The sequence below is a fragment of the Camponotus vicinus genome, unplaced genomic scaffold (genome assembly GCF_025532165.1).
Source record: "Camponotus vicinus isolate PSW18456_S1 unplaced genomic scaffold, iyCamVici1.0 SCAF_13, whole genome shotgun sequence".
Taxonomy (NCBI): Eukaryota; Metazoa; Arthropoda; class Insecta; order Hymenoptera; family Formicidae; genus Camponotus; species Camponotus vicinus.
Genome location: NW_028141949.1, coordinates 6,987,653 through 7,010,389, shown reverse-complemented (window position 1 = coordinate 7,010,389; position 22,737 = coordinate 6,987,653). Strand labels below are relative to the sequence as shown.

General features: G+C 37.6%; 1 protein-coding gene across 5 annotated transcripts in view; it reads right to left on the bottom strand.

The window, feature by feature from the left end:
* The window catches only part of LOC145964418 (apoptosis-resistant E3 ubiquitin protein ligase 1), a 74,033-nt gene that overhangs the window by 10,930 nt on the left and 40,366 nt on the right, over positions 1-22,737 (bottom strand). For 2 of the 5 annotated variants that reach the window (XM_083087139.1, XM_083087141.1), the window contains one exon: positions 17,320-17,513. In XM_083087139.1, coding sequence (XP_082943265.1) covers positions 17,320-17,513 — 194 coding nt within the window. Of the gene's footprint in view, positions 1-7,744; positions 8,504-17,319; positions 17,514-17,764; positions 17,896-22,737 lie in introns of those variants that run through there. The other 3 variants (XM_083087142.1, XM_083087144.1, XM_083087140.1) reach the window with 2 other exon arrangements.

Genomic DNA, 22,737 nt, shown 5'->3' with positions numbered 1-22,737 from the left:
ATTTCAATTATTCGTGGCAATTCGCGGATGCAGGTGAAAGCAAATAGAAGTGCGTAGGCGGCTGCGATCGAGACAAAGCCAATGAAGTAGAGGCTGGATGAACATTAATTAGCAATTTACGAATCGATGGAAGATTGATTTTACACTCATGAAAGAGAGAGATAGAGAGAGGGAAGGCGAGGGAAAAAATGAAGATAAATTTTTATTGTTTTCAAATTAATTCAATCGCGAGTTTTATCAACTAAAATAAATTGTATGTAAAAATTATAACAGCACCGTTCGATTGATAAATTAAAATTGATAAATTACATTGGACAAGATATTACAGGGTGACGTAGTGTTAAATAGGTACACGTTAAATAGGTACGTTATATTCACGGAGAAGGATTAGACATTAGCGTCCCTTAGCTACGGTATAATCTGCTTAAAAGCACGTATAATTCATACTATACACTATCCTAGGTTTTTAATTAACGGCTTATCGTAATCCCACGGAATAGCGTGGATTCATGAAACGAAAACCATCGACGGAATGGCGGCCGTAAGAGCGAATGTCCGAAACTTGGCGAAAATTTTAATCCTTAAAGTTTCATCGTTTAATTTAGAAAGTCAACTGCGCGTAAAAGTTTCAACGCAAAATACCCGCGCTATTTCTACAGGTCGTCCCCACAATTTCTCAATCCTTCACGTGCAGTACAATTGCGATTGAAAATTCTATTCGATTTAGCGTATCACGTTTTAAACTGAATCCAAGTGATCAACCGGAAGAAACTGAGATATAAATTTCCTTACACACCACACATTAATAATGTATTGCGTATATTCAATAATTTATTATTATTATTTTTTTGATTATTTTTTTACAAATGATTGAACTGCGTATTCGAATGCATTCGATAGATTAAAAATTGTATTACATTTTGGCCAAATCACATTCGAAATAATTGACCGGTCAGTTTTCGTACTAAAGCTAAACGCATAAAACATTGACCTAATAAACATGACGGTGCAATATTAAGCATCACGATATCACGAGGACGCTCGATTCAATCATGATGCGGATACATTGGTATAAATTAAGCGAATTTTCGAAAAGGGGTCGAGAGTACACTCGAGGTCAAAGCGGGATATCGCGTATCTCGCATTTTTCGCACACCTCTTATTTTCCGTGAAAAATTTATCGTTTAATGCTAGTTGCAGAAACAACTGCAAAAAAATGTATAAATAAATAAAAGTACAAAACAAGATAGTATATACATGGAGAAGCGTACTTTTCTCGAATGTTTTTCTTCAGAATTGAGAATCGAATTTCTGAACGTTTATCATCGCTATATTTAATACATATTTTATCGATTCTGACAAGATGATGGATGTTTTATGGTAATGTATAGTGATATATTCCATATAAAAAATGAGTTTTTATCGATTTCCGATATTTGTGCAATGCAATCCAACACGTATTTAATCATGCGTTTACGTTAGATCGTTCTAATAATTGTAAGCGATATTAATAAGGCATTATATATGCTGGACATTTAATCGCTACGAGCGAATTGTCGAGATTAATTAAACGCGGACGCACGTCGCGGGTTTTCGCATAATTAAAATTCTCGGGGAAAAATAAAACCAATGCAATTTCGTGGAGCCAGCGACTTGTAAAAAGTTTAAAGGCGATACAAAGCTTTCGATCTGTCGCGCATCAATGGCTGGTAGCGATAAATTGCGATCCTTGAAACACTTGGAGGCACCCAACAATATGTATAAGACTGTAAAACTGCAATGTCGAATGGCACATTAAACGTTTAATGTGCTGTAATGTTGGTGGATACGTGAAACAGAAAAAAGATTGCGAAGAATCCTCGAAACCTTTTGTTTCCTCGATGTCCCAACGAAGCTTGGAATTATTCAGACTACTTGTTACCGAGATCTAAGTGATTTTCCCTCGTAAAATTGTAACAGGCCATAAAGCAGTCCGATAGTATCGGTTGTAAACTTCAAGATTTTATATTTCTTACGGGGAATATGATCGCGCGATTTTTCTCTTAAACAACGTGATATTTCAAGCGTTAATCTTCACTCGCGACAAACTTGCCGACTTATACGCTACTTCGTAATCCGCTTCATCAAATAGGATAATCTCAAGGCCGTGAGACGCGGATTTGCATTGTTGAAAGGCTTCGATCAGATGCGCATTATTAAAAGCAAGTACAAATTGTCAAGTTTGAGGAAATGTGATGAAAATTAATAACTGGATCGAAAAAAGGAAGAATATATAATAACGCAAGAGATGAGTTAAGAAGGAAGGAATCGCGTCGCCAAAGATTCAATTCGGTGCCTCATTCGCGGATTAATTTTTTTCGCGAGGCTCTCGTTCACGCTTTTTAATTGACGAGGGCCTCTCGTATTTTTCTCCGACAGAGCGTGTACGAGCTGGCGAAAATAACTTGCGCCCTGGAACAAAGGGAGAGGTCGCGGCGGCAACTCTTGACCTTTTCGAACGGATATCTTTCCGACGTTAGGTAGGTCGTAGGGTACTTTGCGCTAACGATCCTTTCGCGGAGCGACCGGGGAGGAAAACCGGGGCGTTGTATGTACGTATACGTACCCACGTATGTATGTCACATGTATTGCTCATGGTTATGCATGAGAGGCTCGGCTTTCCGTGCGCGCCAAGATAGGGCAGATCGATCGCGCGTTTTCCGCGCTCCAACTTTTGCCCATCGCGCACCGATCGCGACTGGCTGATTACGAAATCTCGTTTTCTCTACCTCTGTTAAACCAGCAGGACCAGGTCAGCAAAATCAAACCAGACCTATCAAATTATTTAGTATCTATTTTCACGGTTCCTTTCGAAATTGTACAGGGTACAAAATTATTAGTGGAACAAATTAGTACAAAATAGGTACTAAATAATTTGATAGGTTTGGTCCTGCTAGCTTCACGGAGGTGTTTTCTCTCGCGAAATTTATGCCGACGAGAAATGCACGAAGCGAAACGTTATTCATGATTCTTTCAAATCTCGTCGTGTCGGCTAAAGATATCGCGACAGTGTGTTTGATTCGCCGACATCTTAAATAAATTTATTCAATTTCACGCGTGTAACTCCTTCTCTTGCGTTGACATCACTTTATTTCACGGGGCAATGCACCGTGTGTGTGTACATAAAATGTAATAAAGTAATAAATTTTCCGTCACAACCTCTCCTGAATCATAAAATTAAAAAAGCGCCGGGTATATGTAGTTATACGTGTACGTTTCCTGTGGACGCGGTACTCGAGCCACGGGCCTTCCATCTCTTTCATTAATATTTATATCACCCTAGCAGCGCGATGAACAAGAAAAATAGGTACACGTCACGTTTTATTTCGTAGCGGACAACGCGAGTCTCTCTGGCATTTGACAGGCGTTTATAAATATCATTCTCATGATAAACGGGGAAAAATGCACTCGTGTTTTTCCGGGCTTGATTTTCCGCAGGAGGATCCGCGAGCCCCGAAATCGCGTAATCCTAATTCATAGGCGTGGAATAAGGGGATCTTTCGCCGTGTAAATTCATGAGAATCCGCAAGAGTGTTTAATCTCGCGATTTATCGTGACGACGATAATTTAATCGCGATACGCGACCCTGTCGAATCATTAGAGACAACAGCATCCTTGGGCGGCTACTTCGACTAATTGGAAACTCTCCCGTAGACGCGATATTCTCGAGTTATGCAATTATGCGGAGCACAATGCAGAGTTTCGCTCTACGCGACACACATTCAATTAGTCGCGTTTTATTCCCAGGTGTGTAATCGTGCTCGCGTGTTTACGACGGACATTGGTCCACGGAACGAGGAACAAGCCTTTTTTACCGCGACGGTGAATTATGCGTCCTCGGGGAACGAGATCGCCTGTCCCTCGGGAACAGATAACGTTAATGTTCCGACATATCTAGCGTAAAGATAAGGTAAAAGAGCGAAATAAAATTTTACGATACGCAATTTAATCCCTTTTAAAGTCAGGGAAGAGCTTTCTCATCGATCGGAATATTCGAATATTCAATGTACATTTTGAAAAAAGTGAATACAAGCGAAAAGTCGATTCCTAGAGAGACTCACATCGGGATCGGCATATTCCATTTCAATGCGTTGCAAACAGTTTTCCGTCTCGCGCTCTTGAAAATCCGCGACTGCATTTATCTCAAAGTCGAATCGGAAAGGATAAACGTACATCCGCAAGTTGCACGAGCCGTATAATTTCTACGCGCTTCCGTGCCCATTTTGCAGTAATCCGTACCGGTTATCTTCTGGTTTGTTTGCGCTAATCCGGCTCTTTATTCATAAGCGACGTGTAAAAAAATGCGGAAAGAGAAAACTCGCAGAGTTTAGAAGATGAGAAGAAATATCTCTAATAATATCTCTACTAATTTTACTGTCCAATTTATTATTATTATCGAAACAAGCGTCTCCCAAACCTGTCAGTTTCTGGCTAGTTAAATTGGCCGAAAGCTAACTAAGATTCCTGGCCAGTTACTAGCTAAAAAATGATTAAATTTCTACTCGGGGTGTTTCGGAGCAATTTCGATGATATATCTAATCATTCACTTGTACATATCTCCTTTTTACAGGAAATAATCCTTAAACTATTACGCGTCTTGCAGCCAGATGTTCACCACGGGATATCACCGCGCCTGATCGTCGAAACTTTGTTGCCCGATTTCATACCGATAGCACTTTCCAACTATCGTACCGAGGTAATTAACGGACTCGTGCGTCTGGAGGATATTTGGCGGCGGCATTAAATCACACACGGACACTCTTGAAACGGATTTAATTTGCGCGATTCTCCGTACTGTGCAATCAAGCTTGGCGAAATGCTTTTCAACCGCTTAAACGGTATCTCGCGCTCGCGTTTTCGTGCCATTTTCGTTGCATTTCGCATTTTCGAAGTGTTTCGGGAGAATTCCAGCCACCGGCGATTTCCACCGTGCAATTCGTGATTGCGTTCGTCGAAAATAATCTTCGATTCGGAGGATTTACGAGCGTCTCGCGTGGTGGGTTATCCGCGATGTCGACAATCGTAAAACGGCGTCCAAAAGCAACGGATTTCCCGCCCCACGCGATAGACAATTTTACAAAATATTAATATTTACAAATAATATAATTTAATATTTTACAAAATATTAATATTAACAAATATTCTCGGTGCAATAATTACAATTTAATGCAATAAAATTTGTTTGATTCGAGAAATAAATAATACTCGTGCGAGAAAACAATCATCTCATGCATGTAATTAAATTAACGAATAATTATTAATTTTTTATATGCGAGTTAAAAATTAATAATTATCAATTTTTTTGCGCAAGTTGAATTTCCTTCGTAATAAATTTTTTTTTCCAGTAAATTTGCTCGCGTTTACATCAAATGTGTGGCGCGGATAACGTCTCGCTCTAATGCTTTTGCGTCGTACCTTTCTGGTCATTAAGATTGCGGGCCGATATATAGTGTCGGAAATTCTTTACGTAGCCTAAAGAAAAAGCTTTCCGGCGCGGTAAGTATGAAGGTTGAGGTCATCTAGGGGACGATCGATACTTTTCCCTTCGTCCACATATGTTACTCGCGTGTAACAACACGCCTCGGGAAATCGATCTCGCGTGAGGCAACGCATTATCCCTTATCCCTTGATTCGAATTTGCCGTCACGTAGTCCCGATTAGTAGCCCGACTATATCCCAACGTTATCTCGGGCGCGCGATCATGGTAAGTAATTGCTCGAAAAAGTTGCCGGGTAAAACGCTTTAGCCCAAGCTTCGATGGGAGAAAAATAATCTCTCGTCTGCCGCGCAAAAATGTTTCTCGAAATCATTTCCGTTCCACGTCTCGAATCAGTTAGGGAAACACGATAGCGAGAGGCGAGGCGAGGGAGAGAAGGCGAGCGAATTATACGTTTTTCGCCGCAATGCCGAGTTTCGGCGAGAATCGATCCCGTACGTTCGTTTTGCGAAGCGTTAATCTATATCGAGCGAGCCTCTCGCTCGCGAAAGCTTCCTTTCGGCTCGTTACCCGCGTATAATGTAAGCGCATACATCACAATGAGGATGCTCCCGCATAAATTACGGCACCGACAATGAGAAAGATGACGGGGGATGTTATCTCCCCCACTCGCATCGGCATAGCCGCAATTGCAACGAATACACCGTTCTATTTTTCTATTTTTAATGCTAATTTACATCTCGAAAAAAACAAAAATTGCCTATTGTAATTAGTCGTGTATTCCAGGTTAACGAAGAGCAGCGACTGCGAAGGTGTAGCTGCAAATCCGACGCCAATTAACGTTACAACTGTGCACCGGACACGTATACGTTTGTGTTAAATTTTCACTTCGCATTATTTCATTAGCAGAAATACCCAGGCAATTAAAATTGTTAACATTCATGCTGCTGCAGCGTCAACTTTACAATAATCGCGCAGGACTCGTGTGCTATCGGATGACACTTCAACATGAAAACATTACACGTGGCATTCTAGAACCAAGATTAGCATCAGCGTATGAGTCATAGGAAAATCCAGGAAATATCGCGAATCTGATAACGAAAAGAAAGAGGAGGAAACGCAGAATTTTATCGTCGAGTAATCAAAGATTAAGAATAATGGACCGTGTCCGCTGCATTCGTTCGATAAAATCAAGTTTACTCCGAAATGAAAAATAACATCGATCGCGCGGAACAATATTTTTCTTTCCCGGGCATATTTGTCTTCGACTTGGAAGAGATGGACTTGCAAGTTGGACGACGAAGATGAGTCCTTCGGAATTCGAAACTGTCTCCCCTATCCCTTCCTGATCCCTCTCCCTGTAACAAAGTTTCGGACCCGGTCGTGCGTAGATCCGCCGCTCGTCGGTGGCGCCCGATCATCGGTATCGAATCTCTAGCACGAGGAAATTCAAATTCGCGGAAACTTTGGCGAGGAGAAACCACCGCCGATTGCATTATCCCGCAGTCCGGGAACTTTCGTCGTGACCCGAATGCGCTTTACATTCCGACGGAAACGGAAATGAATTAACCATCTCCTTGTAATGGGATTTTATACACGCTCCTTATTTCGCCGAGTTTTATGCTCCAAGATCGGTAACGCAAATTAAAGGCGTGCTCCCTTAAACGTAAAATATTCTATCGCGGTAAAAACAATTAAAAAAAAAACTTAAGAAAATAAACGTCACCTTTTTTCATATCGAGAGATATTCGATCCTATTTTGTCGAAAAAAAATGGAGTTGATCGAAGCAAATTTATACATGATAAATTATTCATCCTACTCTTTTTCATATATCGATATTTTAATTTCAAATCATGTAAAAAGTTGTGAGAAATTTATGATACAAATTCGCTTAAATAATTTTATAAATTAAATAAAAAATTAAATAAATATAAATAAAAAATAATAAATAAATAAAAATAAATAAATATAAATAAAAAATTAAATAAATTAAATAAAAAAGAACGAGGAAATAAAACGGATTTTGTTCTTCAGTAATAATTATTACAAAAGTACGAAAGTGGAATAGAGGTGATTTGCTGAAACGATTATGTGATTTCTTGCGAAAAGCGACGTGTCTTTCTTCGAGATGTGCGGCAAGTGATATGCAAATTTAGCGACTCGATCTAGTTATAGCTCGTATATAAATGTACGTTGGGTGCCGTAAAGAAATGTGCGCGTCCGTTGTTTGATACAAACGGATGTAGCGGGCGCAGTGGTAAACTTACGGTTTAAACCGACGGCGGCTTCCATCTCTCTCTCCTGACAACTCTCGAATTCGACTTCAAGTACGTACTCGAGATCTCCGACGGCGGGAAAAAGAGAAGGTTCGACGATTCCGGAGAAACGAGACGGAGAGATAAGAGTAATAAAAAGAGATCTTATCACGCCGCACTTACGAGATTACGATCGACATCCTTCAATCGCTCGCGGGCTTACGACTCGAGAATAATACTCGCGAGGGAAGCGGGGGAGGGGAGAGTGATTCGCGAGAACGACGAGATCTACGGGATACGGGATTTAGGTCGGAGCAAGGTGCGAGGGGAAAGGTGGGGGCGAGGATTCACCTTCCGAAAACGCGGGTCGCTCCTACGATCGACTGGATTCCGCTGGTGCCAGTGGTTTTGTTAAGGGCCGAGCTGACCGCCAGCGTGTCAAAGGCTTTCCGCGCGATCAGCTGATCGGCACTCGCTCGCGGTCTCACCGTTGACAAGGACGCCGTTTCTATCGCGGACGCGCTCGTCGGCCGCGAGCATAATGCCCCGCGTAAGGGAGCGAGAAAGAGAGAGAGAGAGAGAGAGAAAGCGAACGAGAGAGAAGAAGAAGAAGAAGAAGACGACGCGAGAGGTGAGAGAAGAGGGGCCGCGACGCGCCAAATCTCGGGGCAAGATTCAAGATTCGACCCCGTCGACGCGATCCGAGAACCGATAAGAATGCAATCCGCTCCCGATGCGACTCGACGCGCTCGTGCGGACTCACGCCAGGCCACTGCATGCGATGCGATTACGCGGCCGGAGCCGACCCTCCGCGCCGCGCCGACCCCACCACGAGCAAGCGCGAGAGGACCACGCCAACCTTTTCTCTCTCCCTTTCTCTCTCTCTCTCTCTCTCTGTCTCTCGTTACCCTCCGACGGGGGTATCACGCCGTCGACCTACTCATGTCGCCTTTTGAGCGCGGCCGTGCTCCCGTCTTCGAGGCGTCGCCACGCCATGGCCACGCCACCCCCGCCACCCGCATCCATCCCCTGCACCGCAACGTGTACCCGATTGTAAAGCGCGCCCGATGCGTGTATACGTGCTCTGGCTGTAACGCGTCAGTGCCCGGGAAATCGATGGTCGGTTTAAAAAACAAATAAAAAAGGGAGAGGAGAGCGAAATTTTGGGAAAGGAGAGAAAAATCCCAGCACGGGATGGACTCCAATACCTTTCATGAGGTGGCACGAATGGCCCTGCTTCGTATGCAATAGCGAATATCACGTATGCAGACACTGCGTGACCTTGGTACAAAGTGACTTGTCAAACGCGCTGGAAAAGTCTAGTCGATTACCTCGCGGAATATTTTCTTGTATTTGGAATAAGGAAGATATATCTTTTTCACGGCTGCAAGATTATTCGTAAACGTGACGTCGAGTTTATTATTTCTTATCGTTGAGAATGTCATTACGTATTTTGTCAGAAAATTAACGATATGAAGAGAGTCACGTAAAAGTCAGGAAAAAGGAACCTAAATGCTCCGAGAGAAACCTAAATTCGACGAGGATACGCCGATGATGCGAGAACACTGTAGACACGTGACTGGATTGGAATCGACATTCGCGAAAATCGAACAATTGTCAGGGAGCATTGCCAAGCGGAATGTACGTCACCCGAGTCCCATTCTCATCTCGCAAGGATATTTCAATAACATCTCGGCGAAAGAGCCGCGGATGAATCTATTTGAACGAAATAAATTCGAAATGCGCGCTCATCGATCTTTTCCGAATTTTTATTTAAAGGGACGCTCTTCATCGAGATGAAATTTTCAAACTATAATATGAGTTATTTCTCGCACTTTGCAGTGCGACAATTGTTTCGCCCCGCGATTATTTCTTTACAAATTTTTGCGATGTAAGACGGACAAAAACCAAGTGGAACCTGAACCTTGAAAACTTAATGTTAATTACTTGAAAGCTACGTCTCATTACGCTATTAACTACCTCGATACTCTCGCGGGATGACGTCAATTTCTTTTGTATCGCACGATAAGACACTGCACGAGAGAGAACTTTAATGCCAGGTACGGAGATGCATTTCGCTTCTTGCAGAAAACAAAAACGACTCCGCTAAGTAGAACGACACGATCTCGCTGAATCTCGGCTGCCAACTTGTAATTGTATAAAATGGGGAGAATCGAAATCTAAGATGGTATAAGATATAGCGATGTATCTATACGATAAAAAAATTTAATTTCGCTTGCCAAGTCTGTGAATTAAGTGGAAGATCATTTCGAGTAAAATTCGACAAGATAAAAGCTTCTTACATAACAGAAATCTTTTTGTTTTCCAATATAAATTACATTCGATTGACTTAATTCATTCCGATTTTCAAAATTGACTTAGAGAATATCAGAGAGAAATAAAATACGTTTAAATAGTAAAAAAGATTTTAATAAAATTCAAATTCAAATTAAATATAAATAAATAAATATATATCTCTCTCAAGAAAAAAAATTTCTCACAGATTTAAAAGCTCAAAAATGATATTTTAAATATCTAGTTATTTGACGATAAAAATGATATAAAAAATGATATAAAATACGTTTAAATAGTAAGAAAGATTTTAATAAAATTCAAATTCAAATTAAATATAAATAAATAAATATATATCTCTCAAGAAAAAAAATTTTTCTCACAGATTTAAAAGCTCAAAAATGATATTTTAAATATCAAGTTATTTAACGAAAAATGATATAAAAATCTCCAGGATATCGTGATAACTTTCATTTTTATTTCTCTCGTGATTTAAACTTTCCGACAATTTTCATTTTAATATCGAGATTTCAAAATAACCTGATTGCAATATGCTCGCGCCTCGACGAGTTCAGGAGACGTAATACCACTGACATTTCGCGTCCGGAAAACGACGGAGGTAATTTCGTCGAGGTCGATAAAAACGTATGGTTGCGATGTCTATAGCGAAGGAGCAGCCTAAAAGAACACTGCCCAAGTACATCGCGATATTGGTTTCCAACCAGTTCGCCGCTAAAAATTGGGCTTATACTTTTTCCGATAATTGTAACCTGTTCCTCGTCAAATATAGCGACAAAATGATCTAGCTACTATTATAAAAAAAATAGAAAAAATTCCTCACTCGAATGATGCAAATATTAATTTTCGAATATTAATTTTCGACGATGCATCATCGGCCTATAAATATTTACCATATCAATATAAACGACATACAAATATTTGATGTCTCGATATAATTAATGCAACACAAGCTGCCGTCTCGACGCTCGAGCTAATTACCTAGGCTTAATTGAAAAGCTATTTGATAGGAAGATTAAAAGAACCCGATTTTCAATTTTTTCGTTACACGACACATTATATATTCTTCTCATTTATGTATTTCTTTGTCCAATAGTATACAAAATTAATATCATTTGCAATTTTTTACTGTCAACTCGGATTGCAACGAGACGATTAAATTAATTCGCGGCAATTAATTAATAAAGGTCTTTGAATTTCCTTGTTGCCGAGGATCGCAAAACGAGCTATCCACTTCAACGAAGCGAGGAGCCTGTAAACATACCTTTCCGCATCGATTGCGGAAAGTAGTCGAAATGAATAGTCGTGTATGTCCGACGACATCCACTCTCGGCTGCGGATCGATGCGGATCCGAATGCCGCGTGTATCATTCATTATTCATTTTCAAGGCTTCATCGCCGTTCCGCGCTCGCTAACCAGAACCTAGGCAACTTTCGGCGCTCTAGATTTCTTCGCCGTGGCGTTTGCGCGGCCAGGAGCACCGAGAGGGCTCGCGTCTGAAGTGTATTCCACTTTGAGCGTTAAACTCGAGCGGAGAAGTGCATTAACAACACTCGAGAAATGTTTGTCGAATTACGGAGAGACCACAAACGATCCGTACCTAGTTATATTATACCCTTTGTTATCGAACTTTAGCCATTTAACCGTGTCCATACGCTCGTGTCAAGTACGACTATAATTTAATCGCGAGGCAAACTATAGCCGACATTGTGGGATAAGTTAATAGTTGCAATTTCGCGCGAGCGTGTGTATGTTTTTCGCGTTTATTGATGACAGTATCGCGTCGATTAATTTGGCGCGACATCCATTATCGGTTATCGAGGGAAAGAGAGAGAGAGAGCCATTAGGCGAGTGGCGTTTATCGGTTAGTGGACATGGTATAAGTATAGCGTTTCCCGATAGTAATAACTCGCACTAAATCACGAGCGTACGTCGATAGGACGTTATTATTTCTTTCTGCTAAAAAAAGATCTCTTCGGCATTGAATGAGGTGTTTGTCAGATAAGATTTTTTCCCCCCATCTAATTATCATGCGAGATTAATTCGCACGATTACGCAGCAACAAACTGGATCGTTGTTTCTTTAGCGCGCGATGAAGAATCAAGGACGACTTTTGCGTCGTTTGCTCGGCAATCATTTTTCGATAAATGCGAAATGGCGAAAGAAATCGCATGTGCCGACTCAACGCCAAGATGGAGCAGTATTGAAAACATCGCGGTTGAGCGGACGCGTCCCTTCGTAAACCGCCGGTAACGAGATATATGTATATGTATATATGCCGTAAAACTCGCAAACTACGAGAAAGAGACGGAAAGAAGAAAAAGAGAGAGAAAGTACCAATATTCTTGGCAGCCAAAACGATGAAGGATCGGGCAATGCTGTTGATTTATCGCTTTATCAGCGCTCTTTCCGGGCTTGAAAGATAGAAAAACGAGTGTCTACGATGATTCGTACATCGTCGTTGATGCGTGGCGATTAATCTCGGAGCTTTGCGGGATGAGATTAATGAATCGCGAGTTCGTTTCTTCCTCGCGTACACTTGTCATTCGCGAACTTTGGTAATATAATCAGATATCGAGGAATTTTTCGCAGGAAAATTGCGAGAAAGAATAACTCTTCGAGATTCCGTTGCAACAATAACAGATTTCCTTCTTTTTCTAGTGAACGAGCTTACAACGTTGACATTTCTTCCCGCGCGAATCTGAAGTTTTCGGAGATCCCGCACTGAGTTTATAAGTTTAATTTCTAACAAACTGAATTTAAAATAATTTATTCAATAATCTGGATTGAATTTATTTAATAATCTTATTGGAATTCAGAATATTAAACAAATTTTTGAAATTAGATGGAAAAAATTTGATGCTGAAGATGACTTGGTGCTGGTGAGTTTAGTATTATTAACGAGAAAATTTGATAAATTTAACAGGAAGAAATTAATCATATTTATCTGGTAATTCCTACAAGAATTCTGGTTTGTCCATTTTCCAACAGACATATTGATTGAATCTATCAGATTTCTAATTAATGCAACTAGATTTTTTTCTCAGTGAAGGATTTGGTTAGTATTTTCTAGTTGCATCTATAAAACTTCTTGTTATATTAACTAAACATGAACACAGTGATGCCATTTTTTAAGTAAATTTAGTATTATTAACAAAAAAATTTGGAAAATTTAACAGGAAAGAGTTAATACTCATCTGATAATTCCTAAAAGAATTCTGATTCGTCTATTTTCCAACAGACATATTGATTGAATCTACCAGATTTCTAATTAATGCAACCAGATTTTTTTCTCAGTGCGATAAATCAGTTTCTTCCCACCAAGTTACGTGGCAATTGTTGCACTTGATCAGCGAATATTGCAATACTCGCGATAAATTTGATGCGTACGTGCACAGAAAAAAAAGAAGTGTCAAATCAAAACTTATATACTTAAACTAACGCGTTCATTGTTTCGTATATACGCAACAATTTATAGTCTTTTTAGAAGAATTTAATAATTTTAAATTTCAACAATATTATAGTCTTATTTTAATATTGTAATTGTCACCTCAAGAATATATAATTATTTGATTCTACTTTAAGAAAATTATAATCTTTGATTTAAAAATGTTATTTTCTATCCAACATTGTTTCTTTTCCATTCAAGAAAATTAAATCTTAAATCATAAGAATATATTTTTCTCGATTGAATTATATAAAATGGCTTCATTCGAGTAAGCAATTATTCAAGCAATTATATTTTTCTTAAATTAACACAATATAATCTCATTTCAAGATTTCCATGTTAAAACTAAATATATTTTCAAAACAAGAATGTCCTTTTTTTCCGTGAGCTTATATACAGAAAAAAAATAAGTGTCAAATCAAAACTTATATACTTAAACTAACGCGTTCATTGTTTCGTATATACGCAACAATTTATAATCTTCTTAGAAGAACTTAATAATTTTAAATTCCAACAATATTATCGTCTTATTTTAATATTGTAATTGTCACCTCTCAAGAATATATAATTATTTGATTCTACTTTAAGAAAATTATAATCTTTAATTTAAAAATGTTATTTTCTATCCAACATTGTTTCTTTTCCATTCAAGAAAATTAAATCTTAAATCATAAGAATATATTTTTCTCGATTGAACTATATAAAATGGCTTCATTCAAGTAAGCAATTATTCAAGCAATTATATTTTTCTTTAATTAACGCAATATAATCTCATTTCAAGATTTCCATGTTAAAACTAAATATATTTTCAAAACAAGAATGTCCTTTTTTTCCGTGAGCTTATATACAGAAAAAAAATAAGTGTCAAATCAAAACTTATATACTTAAACTAACGCGTTCATTGTTTCGTATATACGCAACAATTTATAATCTTCTTAGAAGAACTTAATAATTTTAAATTCCAACAATATTATCGTCTTATTTTAATATTGTAATTGTCACCTCTCAAGAATATATAATTATTTGATTCTACTTTAAGAAAATTATAATCTTTAATTTAAAAATGTTATTTTCTATCCAACATTGTTTCTTTTCCATTCAAGAAAATTAAATCTTAAATCATAAGAATATATTTTTCTCGATTGAATTATATAAAATGGCTTCATTCGAGTAAGCAATTATTCAAGCAATTATATTTTTCTTAAATTAACACAATATAATCTCATTTCAAGATTTCCATGTTAAAACTAAATATATTTTCAAAACAAGAATGTCCTTTTTTTCCGTGAGCTTATATACAGAAAAAAAATAAGTGTCAAATCAAAACTTATATACTTAAACTAACGCGTTCATTGTTTCGTATATACGCAACAATTTATAATCTTCTTAGAAGAACTTAATAATTTTAAATTCCAACAATATTATCGTCTTATTTTAATATTGTAATTGTCACCTCTCAAGAATATATAATTATTTGATTCTACTTTAAGAAAATTATAATCTTTAATTTAAAAATGTTATTTTCTATCCAACATTGTTTCTTTTCCATTCAAGAAAATTAAATCTTAAATCATAAGAATATATTTTTCTCGATTGAACTATATAAAATGGCTTCATTCAAGTAAGCAATTATTCAAGCAATTATATTTTTCTTTAATTAACGCAATATAATCTCATTTCAAGATTTCCATGTTAAAACTAAATATATTTTCAAAACAAGAATGTCCTTTTTTTCCGTGAGCTTATATACAGAAAAAAAATAAGTGTCAAATCAAAACTTATATACTTAAACTAACGCGTTCATTGTTTCGTATATACGCAACAATTTATAATCTTCTTAGAAGAACTTAATAATTTTAAATTCCAACAATATTATCGTCTTATTTTAATATTGTAATTGTCACCTCTCAAGAATATATAATTATTTGATTCTACTTTAAGAAAATTATAATCTTTAATTTAAAAATGTTATTTTCTATCCAACATTGTTTCTTTTCCATTCAAGAAAATTAAATCTTAAATCATAAGAATATATTTTTCTCGATTGAACTATATAAAATGGCTTCATTCAAGTAAGCAATTATTCAAGCAATTATATTTTTCTTTAATTAACGCAATATAATCTCATTTCAAGATTTCCATGTTAAAACTAAATATATTTTCAAAACAAGAACGTCCTCTTTTTCTGTGTGAGCTTTTCGTTTCTAAATTATTTGTATTTATAATTCCTCGTCCTCTACGTAAACTTGAAACGTGTGAATTTTAATGTATCGAACCTAGCGACCCCGAAAATGTGATGCAAATGAATGTACGAGTTTAAAATTCATCTCAGGGTCTCTCATCTCCCTCGGATATCTATATTACGTCCTATATTACACGTCGGGTCCCCTTTGAGGGAAGCAGCTACGGCTCATTGTAAAGGCAGATCAAATTTACGGGTAATCGATAGTATCCGGAATACTGGCCGCGAATTGACTTTGTGCCAAACAATAAATTATTACGTCACACACAAAATTTCCGATAATGACGCCATCGTTCCAATCATGATAATAAAATCGTGTTTGTTATCATTTATATTCTCTTACAGGCAGTAATGTATTTTACATCAAAACGTAAAAGTAATATAGTCAACATTGCTAATTCACAGTTAATATAGTTCATTCTTTTTACAATTAATCATCTCGTTATTGCAAATATATAATTAGCGATAAAAATAATCGAGGAAGAAAATCTAAAAGCAATATTCTCATATTCTTATATCACACTCGAAACTTTACAACTTTTATATGAGATCTTTTTTCTAGACACAATAGTTTGAAAGAGATATTAATTTTGTATACTTGTGGATTACATTTTCTCGCAAGATTCCTTTTTTTTAAGAAAATTTACTACGGGCTTACTGTTACATGTTTAACAAAGATAAAGTCGCATGATTAATATAGCGGTGGATATTATGCGTGTATGTGCTATATTATCAGGATTTACGCGAATTCTTCAACATGAATTACATAATGTATCATAATAATGCATAATGCAATCTCTTCATGCATCTTATATTACTATGCAAATTCTACGCGCGGATGTGCTTAAGATTTATTAATTAATTTTAACTGCGCGTATGCGTGTCAGGTCTTGCATTAATAATTTAGAAAATTCTGTGGAAATTCGCGTGTTGAGATAAATTGTTCAAGTGGAATACGATGCGTAAAATGACTGCACCATGATGTATAAAGGTGTCCGATGAATGGCAAATTACGCGATACAGAATCAGTCATTGAGGAAAAAATTGCTGCGCTCTAATATACATAATCTGCGTCAAGCATGTGTGCACGTACGTCCTTCATTAACACAAAGATAATCGATCTACGCATCGTTTGCAACGCGCGAGAGCTGCAAGCAAATTTTTTGCGCAATTCATGTAATTCTGAAGTAATATTCTATTTCAGGATACTACATACGCAGAAATTACTCCAATATATTAACTGGCACAGCCTACTTAAATTTAAAATAAAATCTCGACATCAGGAGCTATTTTTACGAGATGACATACGCTTGATGTAATTGTAATAAACAATTTTAATAATTTATTTTTTTAATAATTTATATTTTCTCGGTTACATTATTTCTGTAACTATCCAGTGTTTTTATTCGGCGCATAAAAATTTCGGCAATTAATAGTAATTTAAGTCTCTTGAAAAATCAAAGAATTTGCAATCTCTTTCTGAAAATATGCCTATTGAAGCGCGTAGAGCTGGAAGCGTCTCAATAATCGAGATATTCGCGGCATCCCGCGAATTGTCATCAAGTCTCTGATGCTCTGGCACTTACCTTCTTTCCTAAAGAGCGGACGATACTTGGCGAGGCCGATCTCGGTGAGCCATTGGTCCGCCTCCGTGAGTTCCCCATTGCTTCCAGTCCCTGCGGCGAGCATCAACAGCTTCCCCAGGGAGAGGACCATGGAGAGAGCCAAGAACACCCCGGATAGTACCGTTGACCATCGTGCCATTGCCCGTGGAGTGCATCTATTGGGAAGAGAAAAAAAAGAGCGATTAGAGTCAGTCTAGAATCGAAAGATTTCGATCAAACGTTCGCGTCAATCTCATCATCGATATCGCGGACGGCTCCGGTCGACACGTCAAAACTGAACAGGTTATATGTCAAAGATTGGAGGTTAGGTGCGCTACGTGTGTTTGTAAACAAGTCGAACTCGCCGGTCGATCAGCTGATCGCTGGCCGATCGCGAGGTCCGCTCCTGTCAGAAAATGAAGCTCACCACATTTTCGCGGGAAGCCGTTCTCGCGCACCGCACGCAGCCTCCGATAAAACCGTGATCCTCGCGCCCGGAATGACAACGCATGTAGCAGGAATACCATTGAGGGAGCTGCAGATGGAGCGACAAGTGGAGGGACGCGATAAAATTTCCTAGGGAATTTCTCAACATCCGAGAGATCGCACGAGATCACATAGCGAAAAAATTTTGACTTTTACTTCCCTCTATCAATTTATATCCTTCTATTCTCTTTTATTTTTAAGTCTTTACTAAAATTTCCTTCGAAATTGTTGATTATATTGTTTCTTTATGTTTATATAATTTCACGTATCAGTGTAAAATGAAAAAGAACTTGACAATTCTCGCGTGGATTTTGAATAAATATAAATAATCTTGATAAATATTTATATTATTTTCCAATCTTATTTATTTTATCAATCAAGTCGCGAGGCTAAGCATCTAAAGCTTGAAGAAATGTAATCTCGAGATGTCGCTTCTGTGTGAAAGAGGTCTGGTATTGATAGATTAAGTTCTCCAACACCTAGTTTATCCACTGCTGGCAAGCATTATTTCTGCAATGAATCGAACGACGAAAAACGGCACCAATCTAACATTGTTTCTTTTTCATTCAAGAAAATTAAATCTTAAATCATAAGAATATATTTTTCTCGATTGAATTATATAAAATGGCTTCATTCGAGTAAGCAATTATTCAATCTGCAATCGCAATATTGTGTAATATAATTCACCTTAATTTATATGTATTGCTCCTGAGAATAATTATAATTATTGTAATTAATACATCAAAAGATGCAATTATTTGGCATCATTATATTCATGACATAATGATATTTTTCACAGTTTTCACTAAACGAATATTTTTCTTACTGTTTTTTATACTAAATAAAGAATTAAAAAATAGAGATTTTTTAATCTATAATTTTTTCCACCTATGATTTTAATAAAAGAAGAATAAAATTCTCAAAATCATTTATACTCAAGTATAAAGCAATTTTAATAATTTTAATTAATAAAAGCCTGCTTACAATGGAATTTTTCGAGTATTCAATACTTTCTCAATTGGATATATAAAACAAAATCATAAACTAATTGTTGAAGAAACAATTATACGTGAATGCAATCTCGTTTTTAGCTCGTGTCCGGTAAAGGAGGCTGGACTAACGGTTACGAAAAAAAAAAGGAATGCTCGATGCACGTACAAAGTGTGCTCTCCTCCTCTCTCGTTTGCCGAAAGCGTCGCATTCGAAGTGGCCGAGTTCTCGGCAGACTAGGTGTAAAAGTCTCGGTAGCCTTGCTGACTTGTGTGCGCAACGAGAGTTACGATCGTCTTGCATTCGTCGGTGCGAGTGATTGTAGAATGGTGACTGTGCGCATTCGCGTCGGTGTTTCGTCGTTAATTTCAACCACATACGCCGTTTTCGCACAAATTCCTGCGTTAATCAGAGATTTATACAGCCTCGATATGTGTCTGGCATTCCAGGCTAAAAGAAATATTCTGCTTCTTTTTGTCCTCAAGAAAAATGTGGGAAATGTCTCTCCTCTTTTCAGAAATTCCTGAAAAACAATATGAATCAGTTTGCGATGTGGCAAAAAAATTCGATATCTGAGTACACAATCTCGTTCTAAAGTATGTTTGTCGGTTCTGGGTCCGATTTTTTTATAAAGTATTATATATTCTCAATAAAAGTATGCAAGATCTAGAAGAGCAATGCGAAAAATTGGTATCCGAAAAATCCGATTTACAATCGATCGATAGTATCGAGTCGAATAAAAATGCTAATATGGAGGAAAATAATGTACTAAGTAGATCAGGCACACGGTGAGAGCGGCTTGGAAGTATCGAGCCGCGGGCGAACGATCGGCAAAACATGCAAATTATATACGCAGCCGCATACATACAGATATAGAGTGTGATATTCCTGCGGCATTATCGTTTCATCAATTCACGCTCTTCAAAGTAAAAACGTTTGGCCACGTGAAAACGTTCGCCATTACCTTTTTCGCTCGGGAAGATATACGAGGCGAGATTTGTGTCAAGTTTTCTTATGTCATATTTTATTTTACATTTTGTACTCCGTGTATTTTTTTACACCGTGTATATACCGCGACACGCGAACGCGGGGGATTTTATTTTGCACGCGGTACAGACGTAAGTCGTGGACAGATTTGAAACGGCCGTGTGTCTTAAGCAAATTGAGCGCAATTTAATCCGCGCGTCCAAGTGTCATTCTGCATCCGCTGATGCAGCGAGTGGGTGGTCAAGAGGATGCGATAATATTCATTCATGTGGCGATGCGACGAGGCGGAATTTTGGACAATCGTGCTGTGCGTCCGCGAAATTTCGCACCATCTCGAGGAAAAACGCGAAGAGCAAACACATTAAGCCTCTCAAGGGACGCTCCCAAACGACTCGAGAGATCGTCGACACGAGATACCAACATATAAAACACATTTGACAGCACACGTACAATTTTTTTGACATTATCTCCATACGTCTGATGGAGGCGGATTGGTGTAATAAGTTGAATCAAAACGACATGCAGTCTCGTTCTGCTCGTCCTGCGGGAAAAGAAACGCAGAAATGCAGTTCTCGTCCCATGGCTGGCCATAACATTATCATGCGTTAAAATTAAGCGTGATTATCGCGCGGTTGAGCCGTTACGCAAATGTTGCGAGCGAGAAAAGCTGCTCGTGACCGCAAACAAGAGTGTTACAACGTCGAAGACGAGAGATCTTCTGTATCGTCGAGTCGTTTATCACATACTGAGAAAAAAATCTGGTTACATTAATTAGAAATCTGGTAGATTCAACCAGTATATCTGTTGGAAAATGAACGAATCAGAATTCCTTTAGGAATTACCAGATGGGTATGATTAACTCCTTCCTATTAAATTTACCAAATTTTCTTGTTAATAATACTAAATTTACCTAAAAAATGGCATCACTATGTCCATGTTTAGTTAATATAACAAGAAGTTTTATAGATCCAACTAGAAAATACTAACCAAATCCTTGTCGTAAAATCAATTAAACGTTCTAGTTATAAAAAATCGAATCCTATTGTGATAACTAGAAATTCTGCTTGGTTTAATCAAAATGCCTTTTATCAGAATCAAACGATTTTTCTCAGTGCACGATGCTATTTTTCTGCATAAACCGATGATGAGAATAGTCTGAGTTTCCGATAGGGTCAAAATCGACTCGTCGAACGCGACAACATTTTCAATTTAGATAATTTGATATCGATAATCGACATATCGTTCGATCGAAATTGCTGTCGCAACGTCAGTGCATCTTCGACTGATTGTGAGATGGACGTTTTAAAGTTCACGTTGGTGGTCCCCGATATCGAGCGTTCATCTTAAATCGCATGTCTTGCAGTTTTACATATCGAGATGTGCGCTCGTGCTTTCTACCTGACGTGTATTATCACTGATTGGTTTTACCTGCGATCCAGATAATTACGGATGCACGTTGCAAGTGTGACACTGATGCACACGTGTCCGTGATCATCGCGTTGGAATCGTTTTCGATGTGAAAGAAAATTCGCTCGCGTGTGATATTTCCGTAAGAAACGGTAATTACGAGGAATCAATAAGACGGGGAGTCGCACAACCAGTCACTGTGTACACGAAGCGTTCTTTTTCACATAAGAAGCTCGTTCATCACATCGGATAATCTGGTTTTGCCGAGACATCAATCAGATTTTTCTGCTCGACGAGTAATATTCTCGATAACTTTGAAATCAAGAAGAGATCGTACACTTTAAATTGAATTTTCTTTCTTTATTTTTCATAAAATTTATACATTTCCCCTGAGAAAATCTATCACTGTATTTTCGCTAAACTATCCGAATAAAAATTAAATAGAAAAAACATAATATAATAAATTTGACATATATTCAATATTTGATTATAAAACGAGAAATGGAATAGTAGCGTAGAGTTACTTAATAAAATTGACATTAATATTTTATTTATTGAAGAAAATACATTTCGATATATTACGATTGATAGTATTAGAGCGGCAGACTCTGTGCTCAAAGTATTTGCTTTCTTTGCGAGAAATAGATTACGAGAAATATGTGGTACAAATACAGCAGTGCTTCACGCTTTTGCTTTAGAAAGCACATTCTCGCATTTTGTGGCAAATTTTATTCGTGTTAATTTTGCGGACTTGGAGAAGCTTTGAATATCGGCCAATTATTTATTTAATACATGAAAATTCACGAATCACGAAGACGATACCACATTTCTTCTTCTTCTGTCATTCTGCCTTACTTGTCGTGTCTGTGATATATTATTTCGTGATTAACTCAAAAATAATTAACAGTTCTGGCTTTATTTTCGATAGTTTTGAAATTATTGATATAGTTAAACAAATAGTTTTGGCCGTTAAAGTTTTGGTCAGCTTATTGACACACACTTATTTGTCTTATCCCGCCAAGAGACAGCCTCTCACGCTCGCAAGTGTTTTATTTTCTTTCACTTCTTGCAAAGAAAAGAAAAAAAATACACGTTCTTTCAAAAGATACGAACAACAGAATAAAAGAGAGTGGATGACGAAACCGGGCGCAGGCGAAATTTAAAAAACGCAGCTTTGATTTATATATCGGAATACAAAGAATTTTCCCTTCGTATCGTCGTTTTAACCGATCAATATTTTTTTTACGCCGAGTTATTCCAGCTCTTTTTGGAAACAGGACAAGGCAGAGAGATAGAGATAGATCGGGGAACAGTTAAAGTTAAGCAATGTCGATGAAACCGGCTCGTGGAGTAATAAATCGCTCTCTAAACAAGTTCCAATCCCTCCGCCGAGTCTCTTTAATCTTCTTTGAAATGTTAATGAGTTTATCAACTTTGTCACTTTTACAATAAATAAGAAAATAAATTCGATTCTGAATCGTCTGAGGAAACTCGTGAATATAAAAAGTGCGTGTTCTCGCACGCATTCTG